Source organism: Acipenser ruthenus, chromosome 27 (assembly GCF_902713425.1).
Source record: "Acipenser ruthenus chromosome 27, fAciRut3.2 maternal haplotype, whole genome shotgun sequence".
NCBI lineage: Eukaryota > Metazoa > Chordata > Actinopteri > Acipenseriformes > Acipenseridae > Acipenser > Acipenser ruthenus.
The window spans coordinates 21890748-21908226 of record NC_081215.1 but is presented as its reverse complement, the minus strand read 5'-3'; the positions used below and the strand labels follow the sequence as shown (position 1 = coordinate 21908226).

The 17479-nt window shown below is 36.7% G+C and overlaps 1 protein-coding gene and 1 long non-coding RNA gene across 21 annotated transcripts in view; one reads left to right on the top strand and one right to left on the bottom strand.

Moving 5' to 3' along the window:
• LOC117432384 (liprin-beta-2-like) overlaps positions 1-17479 on the top strand; it is a 60040-nt gene that overhangs the window by 42093 nt on the left and 468 nt on the right. For 9 of the 20 annotated variants that reach the window (XM_059001737.1, XM_034054249.3, XM_059001747.1 and 6 more), the window contains 22 exons: positions 379-490; positions 883-915; positions 1781-1842; positions 3209-3284; positions 3505-3611; positions 3783-3850; positions 4710-4781; positions 5602-5662; positions 6231-6272; positions 7010-7154; positions 7773-7805; positions 8125-8266; positions 9140-9268; positions 9838-9988; positions 10504-10615; positions 11128-11216; positions 12350-12472; positions 13001-13126; positions 13452-13640; positions 13775-13954; positions 15604-15669; positions 17048-17119. In XM_059001737.1, coding sequence (XP_058857720.1) covers positions 379-490; positions 883-915; positions 1781-1842; positions 3209-3284; positions 3505-3611; positions 3783-3850; positions 4710-4781; positions 5602-5662; positions 6231-6272; positions 7010-7154; positions 7773-7805; positions 8125-8266; positions 9140-9268; positions 9838-9988; positions 10504-10615; positions 11128-11216; positions 12350-12472; positions 13001-13126; positions 13452-13640; positions 13775-13954; positions 15604-15669; positions 17048-17119 — 2190 coding nt within the window. Of the gene's footprint in view, positions 1-378; positions 491-882; positions 916-1780; positions 1843-3208; positions 3285-3504; positions 3612-3782; positions 3851-4709; positions 4782-5601; positions 5663-6230; positions 6273-7009; positions 7155-7772; positions 7806-8124; positions 8267-9139; positions 9269-9837; positions 9989-10503; positions 10616-11127; positions 11217-12349; positions 12473-13000; positions 13127-13451; positions 13641-13774; positions 13955-15563; positions 15670-16303; positions 16582-17047; positions 17120-17479 lie in introns of those variants that run through there. The other 11 variants (XM_059001740.1, XM_034054250.3, XM_034054245.3 and 8 more) reach the window with 8 other exon arrangements.
• LOC117432388 (uncharacterized) lies at positions 9110-17114 on the bottom strand. Its single transcript, XR_004548784.3, has 3 exons — positions 16997-17114; positions 9831-9979; positions 9110-9243 (listed from the first exon to the last, which is right to left on the bottom strand). It is a non-coding gene; the product is annotated as an uncharacterized LOC117432388 (long non-coding RNA).

Genomic DNA, 17479 nt, shown 5'->3' with positions numbered 1-17479 from the left:
ACATACTCACACCAGAAATAATTTATAGTGTACTCTTGAGCTGCACTTTTCCTTTACTTTTCTTTACAATTTAGATTCCATTCCATGATCTCCATTTTAACTTGTTTTTCATATGCCCTGGGTTTTCAATGTTTGTTTTTGAGAAAATGTTGTTACTTATTACAATGGAGGATTTTTCCCATTTTATAGCATCAGAAAGCTTATCAAAAATCATTAAGCTATGAATTCTATGAGGTTTCTTATTGTATTGTCAAATCAACATGAACGACTTTCTACTTTCAACATGACAAATCAGCATTGGAAGAAAGCATTTACTGTTTTTACTGTTGTGGGTAATGAATTAAGATTACATTTTACATTGTTGTTTTTTTTCTTCAGGCGGAAATAGCTGATCTTCAGAAGCTGCTGGCAACAAAAGATGCAGAAATTGAACGTCTACGGACCCAGCTATCATGTAGAACTCCTGTAGCGAGCGACAGCACAGACAGAGGTATTGCTGCAGCAGGCTCTGTAGGAATACATACTGTTAAAATGAGTGGCATTAACTTCCCAGGCTCCTTGTAGAAACTCTATTCTTTTTCATACATGCACCTCTTTGAATCTTTGAGGTCAGAGATGCCAAACTCAAACAAATGTATTCTTCTTAGATGCACAGTACATTTGGGACAAACTGCAAAGCCAAACTCAAAATCAAATCAAAATATCATGAAGGTAAAGACAAGTTGGAACTGTTCCTTTTGTGAGAGCAAACAAAGGATGAAGCTAACTCTTGAAATGTATGTTTTTTTTTTAATCTTTGGTTTTAATTGTCTGAGATTAATAGCTAATGGTCACTTTTTTTCTACCTCCTCCATTTTACTCCCTGCAACTGCTCCATCATAGAGGAGGTGTTTAGGAGAAGGCTGAAAGAAAAACGTAAGCCTTAAGATTGTCTTTTGGCATCAATGCGGTCCTTACCTGTCACTGATTAATTGCCTCACGCCAACATGACAAGCTTTTCATAACTGCAGTGTTTATCAATTACAACTAGCTCCTCAGTGTCTCCTCCATTCTCTTTATTGGAGGCAAGGGTCTAATAATTCAAATGGCTTTCATTAAAATAGCAGAGCTCACAAATGCTTAATTTCTTGGTTTCAATAAGCTTTTTTACTGGTTTGCTTGATTGAGGCAGGTTCGGAGATATTGGTTAATTTAAAGTCTGGCCAAAAATCATTAAACAAAATTAATAAAAAAAAAAAATCATAATAATTATGCCAATCTGTTTTAAAATCTATCTGTTTGCTTGCTTTTGTTTTTTGTTATATTCTTTGCTATGTTTTTTTTCTATGCTATGATTGTATTCCAAAGAGCTAGCATCGACCCAATGCTTATGAAATGTATAGCAGTTACTGGAGGTCTAAAAAGGGCGTTCTCTCTAGAGACTGGGGAACCTGGCAAACTTTTCGTGACAGTTGTTGGTCCAGAACTTCATGTCCTGGCAAAGCAATGCTGCTCCATTGTACAACGATGGGAAGAAATTAGAGCTCAATATATTCTCTACCTGGTGTCACTCGTGACATTTAGATAAAATGGATCAATAAGTCAGTACATGAATGCCCTGAATACGGAGTGACGGATTTCCAATTTAGATTTAACTATGAAATCGCCCAATCTTTCTGTTACTAAAACTTGAATTAACTGAGAAGCAAAACGCATTTTTAATAAGGAGTATAAACACAAATTGTAGCCAAAAGATAAAAGGTTTTATTCACTTAATAATGTAATTAACAATTCATTTTAGATCAAGAATTACAAAGGTTGAAAATGGGAATGGAATCCTTGTTGGCAGCAAATGAAGAAAAGGTAAATACAAAAATACAAATGAATTCCCAGCATTCGTTGTTGTGTGGCACTAGAGTCAATACCATATGTTACACGTATGCACTGTACATCAAAAGGAGAGTCGGAGTATAATATTCAAGTATTGTCATTCCTATTATACTGTCAAAATGATCAACAGCCACTTGGCACTGAATTTTTGGGTGAACACATTTACCTCTATATCTATTATTATTATTATTTATTTCTTAGCAGACGCACTTATCCAGGGCGACTTACAATCGTAAGCAAATACATTTCAGAATCACAGTACAAGTAATAATACAATTAAGAGCAAGATAAATACGATAACTTTGGTTCAAGCAAGTACAAGTGTGACAAAATACAATTCAGTAATACAGCAACACTGATAGTTACATCAGGATATGATTAATTACAAAATGCTACAGATTAAACACTTGGCAGATTACAGTACTCTGAAGTACAGGATTAAATGCAGTAAAATAGGGGGCAGGTAAGAGCAAATAAAGCGCATTTTAAGGAATGGTGATAGTGTCCAAGGTGAAAAACAGAGGGGTTCTACAGGTGCTGTCTGAAGAGGTGAGTCTTAAGAAGGCGCCGGAATGTGGTCAGGGACTGGGCGGTCCTGACATCTGAAGGAAGGTCATTCCACCACTGCGGAGCAAGGGTGGAGAAGGAGCGGGCTCTGGAGGCAGGGGAGCGTAGAGGAGGTAGAGCCAGTCTTCTAGTGCAGGCGGAGAGGAGAGGTCGAGTGGGGGTGTAGGGAGAGATGAGGGTCTGGAGGTAGCTGGGTGCAGTCTGATCAAGGCATCTGTAGGCTAGTACAAGAGTCTTGAACTGGATGCGAGCGGTGATCGGTAGCCAGTGGAGTGAGCGGAGTAGTGGAGTTGCGTGGGAGAAGCGAGGCAGAGAGAACAACAGGCGGGCAGCGGAGTTCTGGATGAGCTGGAGCGGACGGGTGGCGGACGCAGGTAGGCCAGCCAGGAGGGAGTTGCAGTAGTCTAGGCGGGAGAGTACCAAGGCCTGGACCAGGAGCTGGGTTGCGTAGTTGGTGAGGAAGGGTCGGATTCTTCGGATGTTGCTCTATGCAATACATGCCCAGTTATAAAATGCCAGAATATGTAGAAATGTCTTCTTGTATGTATGATGTTTTAAGAAAGACAATAATAATCATGCCAAACTGTTTTACTGATGCTTTTTTCTCAATAAATAAACTAAACCTTATGACTGAAAAAAAAAACAATCACAGTGGGCTAAATGGTTTTAATTTCCCAGCTGTGAAAGATGTATCTAAATGAAACTGAATGAACATTACTTTAAAATGTGATGGAAAATCAAGACTAAAAATACTTTTTTTTTTTAATTACAGGACCGTCGAATAAATGAGCTGACGATTCTATTAAACGAGTACAGAAAGATGAAAGATGCTATGGCTGTGGCACAAGGTAAATACATCTTTGACTTGATGTGTTAAGACGGCTGCAATTCCTTATAGTGCTGGGTTTGTTTTTAACTTTAAACAAGTGTAACATGCTGTACAATTATAATCTGGGAGCCAGAAAAAATATGATTCGGGTTTACTCAAGAATTATAGTTGTAATTCAGTGGAAGTGTCAAAATAGGTGTATAGCTGTTGCATGTCTTAATATAAGATGTTTTTTTAAGGCTCCTGTGAAAGAATATTGTCAGTAAGCAGTGAGGAAGAACTAATTGGTAGTATGGACACAAGAAATCCTGTGCACAAAACCAACACAGAAAACATTAGATCTGAGGTAAGACTGTTTGATTCGGATTGTGAAAAAAGTACAACATTTTGAGTAATTGTATTCTTTAAAGTTTATAAAGACACATCATTTGTATAATTCCTCTCTCTCTCTCTCTCTCTCTCTCTCTCTCTCTCTCTCTCTCTCTCTCTCTATATGTACACACACATTTTCACTCAGAAGTCCTCCAGGTGTTCATCGTCCTCCTTAGTTTCCCCTTCATTTATACAAAATGAATTAGAAACAAGGTAAGGATGACATAATCGAATGAAATGTTTTTTTTGTTTTTTTTTAAATAAAATTGTATTATACTGTGTATCAGTGGGGAAATATATGGGACTATGGGTTCTTACCCCCTCCCCCTAACAGAGGTACATGAAATGTAAAATGCATAAAAATGATTCAAGCAGCAAAGATTTTCATTTGATATCTTCAATGATCTATAGGGGTCATTTTTAAAGCATTTTTGTAACTTGATTAACAAACTTAAGGACTTCTTTACATTTTCAACGGTTTTAGACTAGGTTAGAAATGTATTTTCATTTTTTTTAAGAATGGTTTCTCCTAATAGAATGTTTATAAGCAGTCATTTTAAAGTTTTGTGAATAGAGCCCATTGACATTTCAGGGTTAATGTTTTACATAGTATTGGCAGTATTAAAAAATTTGACATAACACAGGTTGTTTATGAAATTACTAATATACCTCTGTATTCCAATTGAGATGTGAAAGATGTTAATCCCACACGGACTCCAGTTGTACATTATGAGCTCCAGTACTGCAAAAGCGCAATTAAAGTAGCACACCAAATCACAGAAGTCCCTATCAGCAGATACTGTGTCAGCTGGTTAACTTTCTCAAAGTTCCAAATCTTCCCACATGAATGTAGTTTGTAATAATGTGCCAGCAGGAATAAAACAAGCAGATCCAGTCCATCTGAAGTGGCGTTTAGCTTTGTCAGCTTGGAGAAAGTTGCAGAAACAAAACTGAGCTCATGTTATCACTAAATTAAAAGAGACAATTATGTCAATTTGCTGATCATAAAAAAAAGCCTGGAGATATATCTTCTTCTTCTTCTTCTTCTTCTTCTTCTTCTTCTTATTTCTAGCTGTAGAAGTATACACACTTCTCCCGAACCCTTAGTTTCTCCAAACGAAGACAGCTTTGAAGATCGACAATGGCAAGTATTGCACAGAAGTGATGGGCTGCTTTGGTCTTTGTAATGCTTGAACTCTGAAAACATTCCTAGGTCTATTCAATGCTAAGCTCTGAGTGCCATTTCACTTCAACATTAACCGCTCATCTCAGGATTCAGTTTTGTCTAGGTCTCCGGTCACCACAGATTCAATAGTTGTAAGACATGCAATTGGAAAACAGATAAGTTGAATGACTCGTGGACAGGATATGAAACAAACTCAAAGCAATAGCTAATTGTACAGTGATTTATATTACTACACCTTGGGGATGCATTCCAGAAAAGTGTTTTGAGGAACAGGATTTAATATTACTAGCAACAATTGAAAAGTCAAAGTCTTTCTTTTATGTTATGCCTATAAAGACATTGATAAAGACTGTTTAAAATGATTTCCAGGAATTACAGGCTCTCTCTAATCCAGACCTGTTGAGATCGGACCCTGTTCAGATTAGTGATTTATTTGGGCTACTGGTTGTAATCTGTCCTATACTAAACATGCCTATGGGGGTTGTTTCAGGCTTTTGATTCTCTTCCGACATACATTTAATCAAAATCAGTATTAACCCTTTGGGGGTGGGTGGGAATGACAGCTGTGAATGTTTTGCATGCGTATCATTATTTAAACAATTATGAGACTGAAGTACTACTACTATATTTTACACATATTGTTGTTTCGTTGTTGAAGTGAGTCATTGTGATCATTGTAACATAACGTGCATTTCAAATGATGTGACTTTTTGATTTGATTTTTAGTTTTATGAATGTATTATTTGTATTTATTTTTTACATTTTTTTGTATTAAAAGGGCACAGCAAAGGATGTTATCCAGTAGTTTGGAAGAATTACAAAGTGGATCATTACAGAAGGTTAGATCAATAGAAGTGAAATGATTTTGCGCTGGTGTTTTAAATATGACATTATACAATTATGTAAATGTGATGTGCATCGTGACGTTGTTTATGATCCCCTTTTTGTGCACATTGGGTCTGCATACAGTCGGTGGAACTGTGAGAAAATATTTAGCTATTGGAAAGGGACTCACACACTGTGAAGAAATATTTCACCTGCATACAACTACTAATTTGGGGATAACCATATGGTGTCTAACTCACTTAGAGCTGTGAATGTACTAACAATAAAGTTATATATATATATATATATATATATATATATATATATATATATATATATATATATATATATATATATATATATTTATTTATTTATTTATATTTCTAACAAATAATGCTATTTTGCCGTACAAATAAATGAGAAAAAACACTAATGATGGCGCTACCCAAAGCTTTTGTCTACTTAACTGTATACAAACACATTAATATAATTACCTAAATTATAATTGTGTGTACTAACCATGTGTGTTCTCTTTATTACATGCACTGACTGTTCCTCGTTACCCTCCCTGCCACTCCATAGCATATAGTTGCGGAACCAGTAGAACCTGTTATGTCGCCAGAGGTATATTAACTAGATAAAGTCACTTTTAAACTTTAGGCTTTTAACCCTTCGCCTGCTTTTACCTCTCCCTTGCTTTCATTTTAACATGACTTTACTTTAAACTGAGTTGCATTGGATTTCCCAGCAGAAACTTGATCAGACAGTAATTGATATCTGCCAGACTATTATTATTTGTTTATTTAGCAGACGCCTTTATCCAAGGCGACTTACAGAGACTAGGGTGTGTGAACTATGCATCAGCTGCAGAGTCACTTACAACTACGTCTCACCCGAAAGACGGAGCACAAGGAGGTTAAGTGACCTGCTCAGGTTCACACAATGAGTCAGTGGCTGAGGTGGGATTTGAACCGGGGACCTCCTGGTTACATGCCCTTTTCTTTAACCACTGGACCACACAGCCTTGCACACTACCAGGATAACATTAGCAGAACCAGAATATAGTGGTTAAATGTCTGGTTAAAATACACCAGAGATACAATATCAGGTTACCAGGTGAAAAAAAGTTTTACTTCAATAACAATAATTAATATTTGAGGATACTAAAAACTTAAATATATTGCAGTTAATTTCAGGATACATTTCATAGAGATGCTGTATGTAATTCACTGTGGGTTTTCTTTTTACTCGTACTTATGCAGAATACTAGGAAGCAGTGGAACACAGTATGTGATATGACTGCGGGTAATGTGCGTGTTCATCTAATCTGTAATTTACTGTTTTGTTTTTATTTTTAACAGAACCGACCATATGTAGAAAATAACAAGTATCAGACATTGCCTGGAAAATTTTCTCGGGCAAAGCACAATGGAGACAATGAAAAATACAAGCCCTCAAGTGTCCAAATAGATAATGATGAGGATGAAGACAGTGAATTCACCCTAAGTATGTACTGTACAAACTAATGCAGTGTGTGGTGATACTCAGTTTTCTATTCTGCAGTGATTACAATCTTTCTTTTTTGCTCTAAAAAAGTAGACATGTGTAAGTTAGTCAAGAGGGTTATTATTTAGTTACAAAACATGACTTGCTTAGCATAAGTAATCCATGTATTGTAATAACTGTAGCATTGTGAAATGCATGTTGAAAAGAATAAGGCCTCATTTCTTTGCTTGCCATTTCTGCTGCTTTTGCTCATAAAAGATGTTTCTGTGTTTGGCCACAAAAGAGTGTGTGCTTATTTGAAAGCCAACAATCTTCGATGAACAGTTAGTAAACCCCCCACAATAAGCAGTTTACAATGATGTATGCAAACACTGGTACTGTATAACAAAGCACAAATACAGCAACATCTTGATCTTTACTTTCCGTTGTTTTGCAAAGTGAAAGCCTCCAGTTCTGTTGAATATTTTTCACACTGGTTTTGCGCTACTTCCAGAATGTTCCTTTGCTGAGTTATTGCATGGTTTTGGGGTTCTGTGTTTGCTTTGCCATACTCTTTAATTTGCTGGTGTTTCTTCTTTGCTTCTACTTGGTGCTTTCTGCTTGTTGGAATGGCTGAAGACCGCAGCAGGAGTGCCAGTGCTCCAGCTTTAGGTATTGTACAGAAATGAATGCCAATGTATAGCTGTGGTTTTCTAACACAGGTCTTATAGACTTAATGTACCTTTGTAATGAAACAAATAAGTTGGGACAATGTATTGGCTGTTTTTAATATTATTATTATTATTATTATTATTATTATTATTATTATTATTATTAAAATATGACACCATACACTGCTTGTTTTTATTTTTATTTACATTGGTAGATAAATATCTAGTTTTTTTTTTTATAAAATAAATGAAGAGAAAGCAGACTGAGAGAGACTTGTTTGTTTTGATTGCAACTTAATACACTATATCTCCCATCTAAGGAAAGACACTGAAAATCGATGACGCAACCCTAAGTTCATCTGACCTTTCACCTCAGTCCTCTGGAGTAGACTCAGGCCAGCAGTCTCCAGTGTCCCCAGAAAACAGAAAGAATCCCAAAGGAATCAAGAAATTCTGGGGAAAGTAAGTGTGACAGGATGGCTTGGTGTGGTGATGTGTGATGACGTCACGGACCAGGAAGTAACTGAAACCAAAACAATGGATGGGCGGGTGAAGCTGAATGCTATGGCACTCAGCTGAATTTATTAATAAACAAAACAAAAACAAAAGATTTAAACAAAACAACAAAACAAAAAACAAACGAATAAACAAAGACTGTTTAGCAGTCGTTTTTAAATGTTGTTATTTTTCCTCGCTCTCTCCGCTCCCCGTACTCTCCTCTGTACACTCCACCCCGCAGCACGGGCAGCTGCAGGTTCTTATACTCTGGCCGAGGGGTTAACTAGCTGTTAATTATCTTATTACCCCTCGGCCACAGTCTGCACGCGTTTGGTAAGGATGCATGACTGTCAGCTAGTTAAATAATCAGTAGCTGATCAGTCATGCATCCTCACAAGGTTTTTAAATATAAATAAGAAATACGTGGCGCTGTTATCCGCGACGCAAACAATAATAAAAAAATAATAATAATTAGGGGCGGGACACTCCGCCACAGTAAGTTAATTAGAGAAGGGTAGAAAAATATGGATCTGTTTCAATAGGTAATGTGAACCACATTGAAACACAGTAAATGAAAGCTTTGAAAACTATACAAAAAATGGACAATTCACTTCCTGTGTAAATACATTGCCCATTTTAGAACACCATTGAAAGAATCTCCTTCTAATAAATGCTCAAGATGTTCCAAGCGTTCACATTCCTTTTGAAATTGGGTAAAGTACAGTACACAGTATGCTGTCACAGATGTCACTCTTATTTTAGTTCTCATGTAGAATATTTCCATTACATATACATTGCCATTCTCTTAATTTTAACAAATGGTGTTCTCTTACAAAGAATACGAAGAACCCAGTCAGGTAGCCTTCAGGCAGGTGACTCAGGCACTTCTCAATTCCAAAGAGGGGGGCTGCGGGCAACAGCGGGGCCTCGTCTGGCACGGACTAAAGAAACAGGAAACACAAAAAGGTACACTTATTACCACCATTTTTATTTTCACCCAACTGAAACACAGCACCTTTTTCCAGTGGTATTGTGAAGTTGTATTTGATCCCAGCATCTCCTACAAGGGTACACTTTCCAACACTTGTGTTACATGGCTTTAACATGTATATATATATATATATATATATATATATATATATAAAAAATAAAAATACTACTGTATTTGCTGTGGTATGTAGCATTTTTAGAAGGCTTTTTAAAGACTAATAAAAACACACTTTTTCATTACTCATTACTCGTCAGTATCAATATGAAAAGTTGGTGTTCTGGTTTATCAGCTACTGTAGAGGCAGCTTAAACAGTAATTTGTTTAAGCAAATATGTTACAACTGTGGGAACAGGTGTTTGCTTTGTGTCCCAATCTTCACAGCTAATGTAACAGATATGGAAATATATATTCTGTCAACTTTTGAAAAGGTTTTGCAGTAGACATGTTATAAAAATATTGTTATAAAAAGCAGTTTCCAATCCAATATTTACAGTAAATAAAGAATAATGTGTAACTCAATTAAAACATGCTCTTTACCTTGCAGTGACTGGAATGCTCCATTTTCTCAGTGGAAGATGGAGCAGGTTTGCAGTTGGTTGGAGGATTTTGGTCTGAGTCAGTATGTGAACCTGGCAAGGCAGTGGGTTAAAACTGGACACACACTCTTAACAGCATCCCCTCAGGACCTGGAAAAGGTAGGGCAAGTCCTGCATTTAGTAAATAATCTCCTGTAGGACCAGCTTTCTTCCAGGGTTTAGACACTATTCATTTAAACTAGACAAAAAAGCTAATGTCAATAAAACCTGCACCAATTAATGAAAGTTAGCATAAAGTACAACTTATACACACACCTTCCCTTTTTCTGTACTTGAATAGTCTTGGTTAAAGTTTGGGCCTCAATGACTGACTGTCAGGATTGGCAGGTAGTATAACTCTGTAAACTGGTTATAAACCCTGATTGATAATCTGTAAACAATTTTGACCACATAGATTGGGGATACCTTACCTGGTTATTATGGTGCCAGGACAATGCCCAACCAACCAAGAACCCAGTAATATCCCTGGATTCATAAACTGCCCTAATATTAGAATATCAAGATGCAACGTAGTGGACTCATATGTCTTTACTTTAAGACACCTATTGGGGTTCTTGCTTGTATTGGTAATATTAAGCCAACTTCTAAAACATGTTTGGTTCAAAATGTTGCAGGAAATGGGAATTAAACATCCACTGCACAGGAAGAAGTTACAGTTGGCACTCAAAGCATTTGGTATGAAACAGGTAGAGAAATCTGCAGACTTGGACCATATCTGGGTGACACGTAAGTCAGCACGTTAAACCCCACGTCCTAATTCAAGCATTTTTGTGTAATGTAGTGCAGTTTAAATGTTTAGTAACCTCCATTTTGTGATGACTTTATTAGTTTTAATATTAATATATGAATAAACACAGATAACTTTTTGGTGCTGTATGTAACTTTACCTTTTTATCATTTAATAGAGATGTTATTTTTCTATGTTAAAGTTCATTCACCATTGATTAGTTTAGTGTTACCATTGGCATCCTCATTAAATATAACATAATTACACGTCATCCATTATTTACAAAAAAAAAACAAAAAAACATGTAGTCCAGTCCCTATGCATTTTCAATCCCTCCCTGTTCATTTGGCAGATGGCACAAGTTATTGAACAGTTATGTGATGCTTTCTGAAAATTCAAAAGCAACGAATTCTGCATGTACAATCACATTGGTTAAACTTCTTTTTATACATGCCCTTAAATTGGGCACAAGAACAAATAGTAAGTAATGCATTGCAATCTCTATTTACAGGTTGGCTAGATGACATAGGGTTACCTCAGTACAAAGATCAGTTCAATGAAGGAAGAGTTGATGGAATGATGCTACAGTACCTAACAGTGGTAAGAAGACCATTTTAGAACCAGAAATTCTTTTCTAAAAGTACATTTATTATTGAAAATATCTATACATTGGGGGGACATTACTACTTATGTACTTCTCCCAGTTTAGCTGCCACAGAAAGTAGTTCTGCAGCCAGGTTTCTCCTTCATTTGTCATCTTTAGTCACCACTTTTTAACAATACCAGACCCAACACTCAGAAAATCAGTATCAAGTATTTAAAGACGGAAGAGGACCAGAGGAGTTTTGGGAGGGTAAATGCATTCGGAAGAAAAGTGGAATAATAGTCTCAGGTATAAATGGATAAACAGGTTTGAGCCTGGGCTATGATTTAAACTTCTTAATTTTAACATGCAAGCTCGTTCCAGCAGTGTTACGTGATAATGAGTACATGTGACAGGGAAAGAATGAATCTTGGTTATAAATCTCCCTCCCGACCTGTGAGGGCGCTGTGTAAAGGGAACAGAGTACCCCGGACTGGATGGTCTGACAATTCATACCCGGGAAAGGTGGAAGTCAGCTATCTAGAAAGGGGGCGGAGCTACGGTACACCAAGTCATCGCCCCAGAAGGGAAGCAATGTGGAAAAGGTTGCACTCGCTTACCAAGGGGGTCGTGACTAAGTGATCTGTTCCTTTGTTATGGTTGCGAGCGAACTGCTAAAGGAGAATTGTACCGTGAGTGTTTAGTGTTTGTTTGTTTGGTCGTGTGTAATTATACTTGTTTGTTTATTAGACGGCTAACACGTACCGGGAGCTGTCGCTTAAGACAAGTACCAACCCGGACAACACCTCACAACTGTACACAAATAAATTGTATTTCACCACTTGCACGTTAGCACTCGCTCTGGACTTGTGGTCGTGTGTGTGTCTTTATGTCTGTTTATTATTTCGGGACTGTAACCCGTTGTTTTGGAACTGAGCATTACACATTGCTCTGTATTGCCTGGGATTATTCTTTGTGGTTGCCAGACCGGGATTACAAAAATAAACGTCTGTTTGTTGTCTGTCTTCTGTTTCGTAATCACATCACCGCTACACCTGTGCACTTCAAACCACTTTGCCACAGTACAGCTGTGATGATGATAATGTTTAGTGTGACCACAGTATTAAAGTACACATTTTCCTCTTCACAGAATGATCTCCTGTTTCTTAAAGTTACCAGCCAGCTCCATCACCTCAGTATTAAATGTGCCATCCATGTACTACATGTCAACAAGTTCAACCCAAACTGCCTGAGACGCAGGCCAGGAGACGAGGTAAGGAGGGGGTTCCCATGGCACAGGAACTATACCATAAACCTTTCTTAATCTTTCCATCCTAACATAAACCTCATGGCCAAATCACTTTGAAAGGATATCATTTAAACAGGGAAGCTAGAGTGCTTGATATTGGAAAGCAGAGTATAACTTTGTAAGCAACGGAATTGTGGCACGATGACTGGAATTGGATTTGTCACAGTGGGAATAGAACGGGAAGGAGTGAAAGTGTCCCAGAACCCTGCAGTGTTTACAATAAACCCATTATTTAGTCATTGCTGTGCCCCGTGTTGTCCATATAGCAGCTTTTTTTTTTTCAACATATTCCCAATAGTTTTGATGTTTTTTTTATTCACACATTAAACACATTTTTACCATTTTTACTCGAACGTTTGCCAGGAGAAAGAGACTTTCTTCTCTAAACATTGCCATGTATCAGTTCATGCTCCCTTCTGCAACAATGCTGGTGCTCTGATTGGTATTAGTGGCTGTTGTTGTTTATCTAAGAAGCTATTTTTGTCATGCTAGCACAACAGCTCGCCCTCTGAAGTAGTCCAGTGGTCGAACCACCGGGTGATGGAGTGGCTTCGTTCAGTGGACCTGGCAGAGTATGCCCCAAACCTGAGAGGTAGTGGAGTTCATGGCGGGCTAATTGTAAGTACGATATACTTGGGCATCTTTAATAAAGCAGAATAACATGCAACTACTTACTAGAGACAACTACTGTATAAATAAGGCCCCCGAGCAAAGGGTTCTGCATGTTCAAAACAAGACTTGTCAGAGCTCTGTAATTTGTTTTGATGGAACTGACTACAAATAATGACAGTGCTTTGTTGTGTCAGAGGATCTGGCGTGGTTGTTCTCAAACACTGGCAGTGTTTTTAACCCAACCCATCAGGCAGAGAAAAAAAAGAAACTTGATTTGATCAACGATTATGTTCACCATTCTTTTCTTGCTTGTTTTTTTTTTTTTTTTTAGATTCTGGAACCTCGTTTTAATTCTGACACCTTGGCAATGCTCCTTAACATTCCGCCCCAAAAGACACTTCTAAGGAGGCACCTAACAACAAACTTCAAAATGCTGATTGGTTCAGAGGCCCAGCAAGAAAAGAGGGAGTTCATGGAGTCATCTAGCTATGCACCCCTGACCACCACAGCAAAAGTCAGGGTAGGACTGATTATTTCACATTCGTTATTTAAATGAAAACTGGCACGCTCCACCTTCCCTAGTTAATTATAACTGACTTCCATTATGAGGCGATGCTGTCATAACTTCAGCATTTAATAATGCTTTTTTTTCAGCCAAAGAAGCTTGGATTTTCAAACTTCGGGCATCTAAGAAAGAAGAAGTTTGACGATTCCACAGATTATGTTTACCCGATGGACACCGCTCAGTCTGCAACGAATGGAGCCCAAAAGGGCTATGGGGGACACAGGAGACTTAGTCCTGTCTTTGGCAGGGACTTGCATAGACTGGAGCAGGTGGGACAAAGCTGATGTTACACAAACCCATCCCCATGGGAGTCAAAGCTTGCAAACTCTAACATTGTGCCATCATATAACATTCAAACTCCTGAACCATTGGCATGAAGTACTATTCAGGACATACTAAAATGGATATTCACTGGAAGAATTTGTGTCATTTTTTAATGAACTGACAGCCATGGATTCAGCATTTTAGTATTGAACTGCATAAAATCATCTTTTTCATTATTATTATTATTATTATTATTATTTACTACTACCAAATGATCATGCTATTTAAAAAAAAAAACTTTATGTACTCATTCATTTGTGCATGTTAAACTGTATATACATACAGATTGTTCAGACCGTTTATTAACTGTACACAGAAAGTATTAAAACTGTTTTTTCTAATGATTATTATTTCTGTTTTTACAATGTTTTTACATTTAGGGTATATTTAATATTTATATGGTGTATTCATGTAATATACATCCTGAGAAACACTAAGAAAGTCTACAACCTGTTTAGTTGTTATATGATGTTTGGTATTTTCATTAAAGAAACACAAAATATTTTTGTAGCATTACGATGCTGTTGTAATTGAGATACCATATTCCTATTTTTCACAACTGTAAATAGAATTATAGAAATTTGGATTGGGTTACAGTAAAAAATTAATCTCTTCAAAACTGCTTGTTAATTATTTTTTCAACTACGAAAGTACATAAATATGCCTCATACATTACAATACTCATCACCAGTTATTTTTGAGTGTTCAACTATGTCCTCCGACCTCACACTTTTTCTAAGAATCCTTGAGACGCATGGTACAAGTGATTTCAGTAATAGTAAATTGTACATTAATTGCATTAAACAGCATTATCTTAATTTGCATGATTAACCAAAAAAAGAACTCATTTTCTAACCTGTTCACACCATAAAGTATTTTTGGTTGAATGTAATATAGGTGCATGTTGGAAATGTAACATTGTGCATCCTCTTTGGAATCAGCTCAAGATATGAAGTGTTTAATTTGATTTTCTTTGGAAACATACAGTATTTTAACATTAGGTTAGATGTCTCCCCTGTCCTTAACCATAAAGAGATTTGTACAAACAAAACCCAACAACCTATCAATTACTGCCTACAGTGGCCTTCTCTAGTACTTTTGAATTTAAAATATTGTTTAATCAAATCCTGTAGGCTTTAAGGCAAGAGTAAGCAGTCTGCTTGGGTACACAAGGGGGTGAATATATCACTAATTTACAGTCGTCATTTAATTCACAGTGATGTCATAGGGGGGTGAGTCTCCATCGAGTGCTGGCCGTTTAACACTAACAGCTACTGAGGAGCTCAGGCTCCAGGCATACAGTTAATTAAGTTTATACCAACACATGCTGTCCTTCAGACCATACAAGTTACAATAAATACTGTTTTAAAATGGGACGCTACAACGTACTATGAAATTAACCTTACCCTGCTTTTGATTATAAAATATTATGTCTGGATGTTATCTTAATGTCTTTCACAGCACTGAAGCAGTGAGATAATGTTACACAGTAGTTGGATGCCAGTGTGTAGTTTATTTTTCTTCTCATAAAATATATACATTTTTTTTTAAAAGTTGTAGTTCTGTTTGACGCAGCTGCTGCCTGATTTTGCAGATGGAGGTTACTGAAGGAACAGTAATGCAAATAGGGGCCCTGTCAGAAGGCATTAACAACCTTACAGTGAGTATTACTTTAGCAAGATGTACAGCTCAAATACGATTTCATTAATGCTTTCATTTATTAACAAATAACCAAGCCCCCATGTTTCAAGACATCGTTATTAAAAAATTAATAAACATACAATTTGATCCAGCAGTGCGTCAGGAAAACTGGAAACAAAATTGCAAGCACTGCAGAATGGAAATCTAAAAGTGATCCACTAATTAGATAAAGCAGTGGGACTCAAGATACCATTATGAAAGCATCTAAAGCATTACAGAGCCAATACAAGCACTGTATTGCTATGCCTTCACAGGCATGCTGAAGCTTTATGAATATGGAGCTGTAGTTTGGGTTTTGTATAGAGAGTGCATGAGATGTACATTTCTCTCCTTTTTACATTAAGTATTGCCACTTCAATGGGGGCATTTTTAGTTTGCTGTGTTATACTTGCTGTATAATGCCTTGTTCATGAGAGGTGTGACTGGAAATTACAGCAATGCCAGTACACTTACTGCTACTGGTGTTGAATTGGGGGGGGGAGAAAATTAAAGAGCAGAGTATATATGAAAATACTTAGTCGACACTGTAACACTGATATAGCCACACTGTGCTTCCAACTAACATAGCTGCATATCACAATTCTTGCTTTCAGTACATGTTAAGCCATGATGGGTTTCTGAAGGACTTCCAACACGGACAAGAACTGCAGTGTTAACACTCAACTTGACCAAGGAAACAACATCCATACCTCAGCTTTACTCAGTTGCCATTGTTTGCTGACTTTGCTTCCAAATGCAGTAACATGTATTGCCATAACTGTATTTATATTATTTGATTGCCACACTGAAAATATGTTTCCCTATTCCAGAGTTGTTGCAGAGTTCACCATTTTTGTATAAACTTTTTTTGTTATTTTTAATAAATATTTTTTTTAATGATTTAAGGTCAAATATGTTTGTTTTTTTTGCCTCTAATTACTAATGATAAACATCATTATAATACTTAATTTTTAATGCTTATAATCTGTAATATATTCAAACCTAGAAAACTTGAGTATAAGGTAAGATAATCTTGTTATTTAGACCCTGCATTTGCTTTTTGTTTAAATATCTGTTGGTTTTGAGTCACCTGAAACCGGTTTCCACCCAGTTGGTAATTTACAATGAAAATAGACTTAACATGTATTTGCAAAGGGAACTGCACTCACAAGAAAAGAACTACAGCAAAGAGTCAAGTCTTCAGGCACTGTGATCTCAGTAGCAAAGTAAAATGCATCATTTGAATGACAAAGCAATGTGAGAACAACTCTGTTTGTGAGGGATACACCTATGTATGGAAAACAGACCTTCCAGGTATTGTAGCATCATCCATCAAACCAGAACCCATCTTTTGCTAGGTTTTTGAAAGGGACAGTGAGGACAGCACACTGCTGTTCAACCAGGCAAACCTGAAAGAAGCAACACTGTGGGTAAGTTGATATTACTAAGCCTTCTGTCAATTAATACATCTCTCTTGGTTATAATGTAACTCTGAATATAATGTTAACATGGTTTGTTCTATTTTTTTTAAAACCTCTAAACAGTGTACGGTGTATACACGCTCTACTAATAAAGCAAGTGTAAACATGTGTAACATAATATAGTTCTGTTTTTGATGTGCTTCTAATGTAGACAAGTATTGCAACATATAACATCCCATTGCTCAAATTTAAAAAAAAAAAGTTTTGTATACATGTTGTCATATGTTGACTTTTTCATCTACCCATAATGTTCTGAATTAAACCTGAAAGAACTAAAATATTTTGAACATTCTGGTATATCTTAATTTA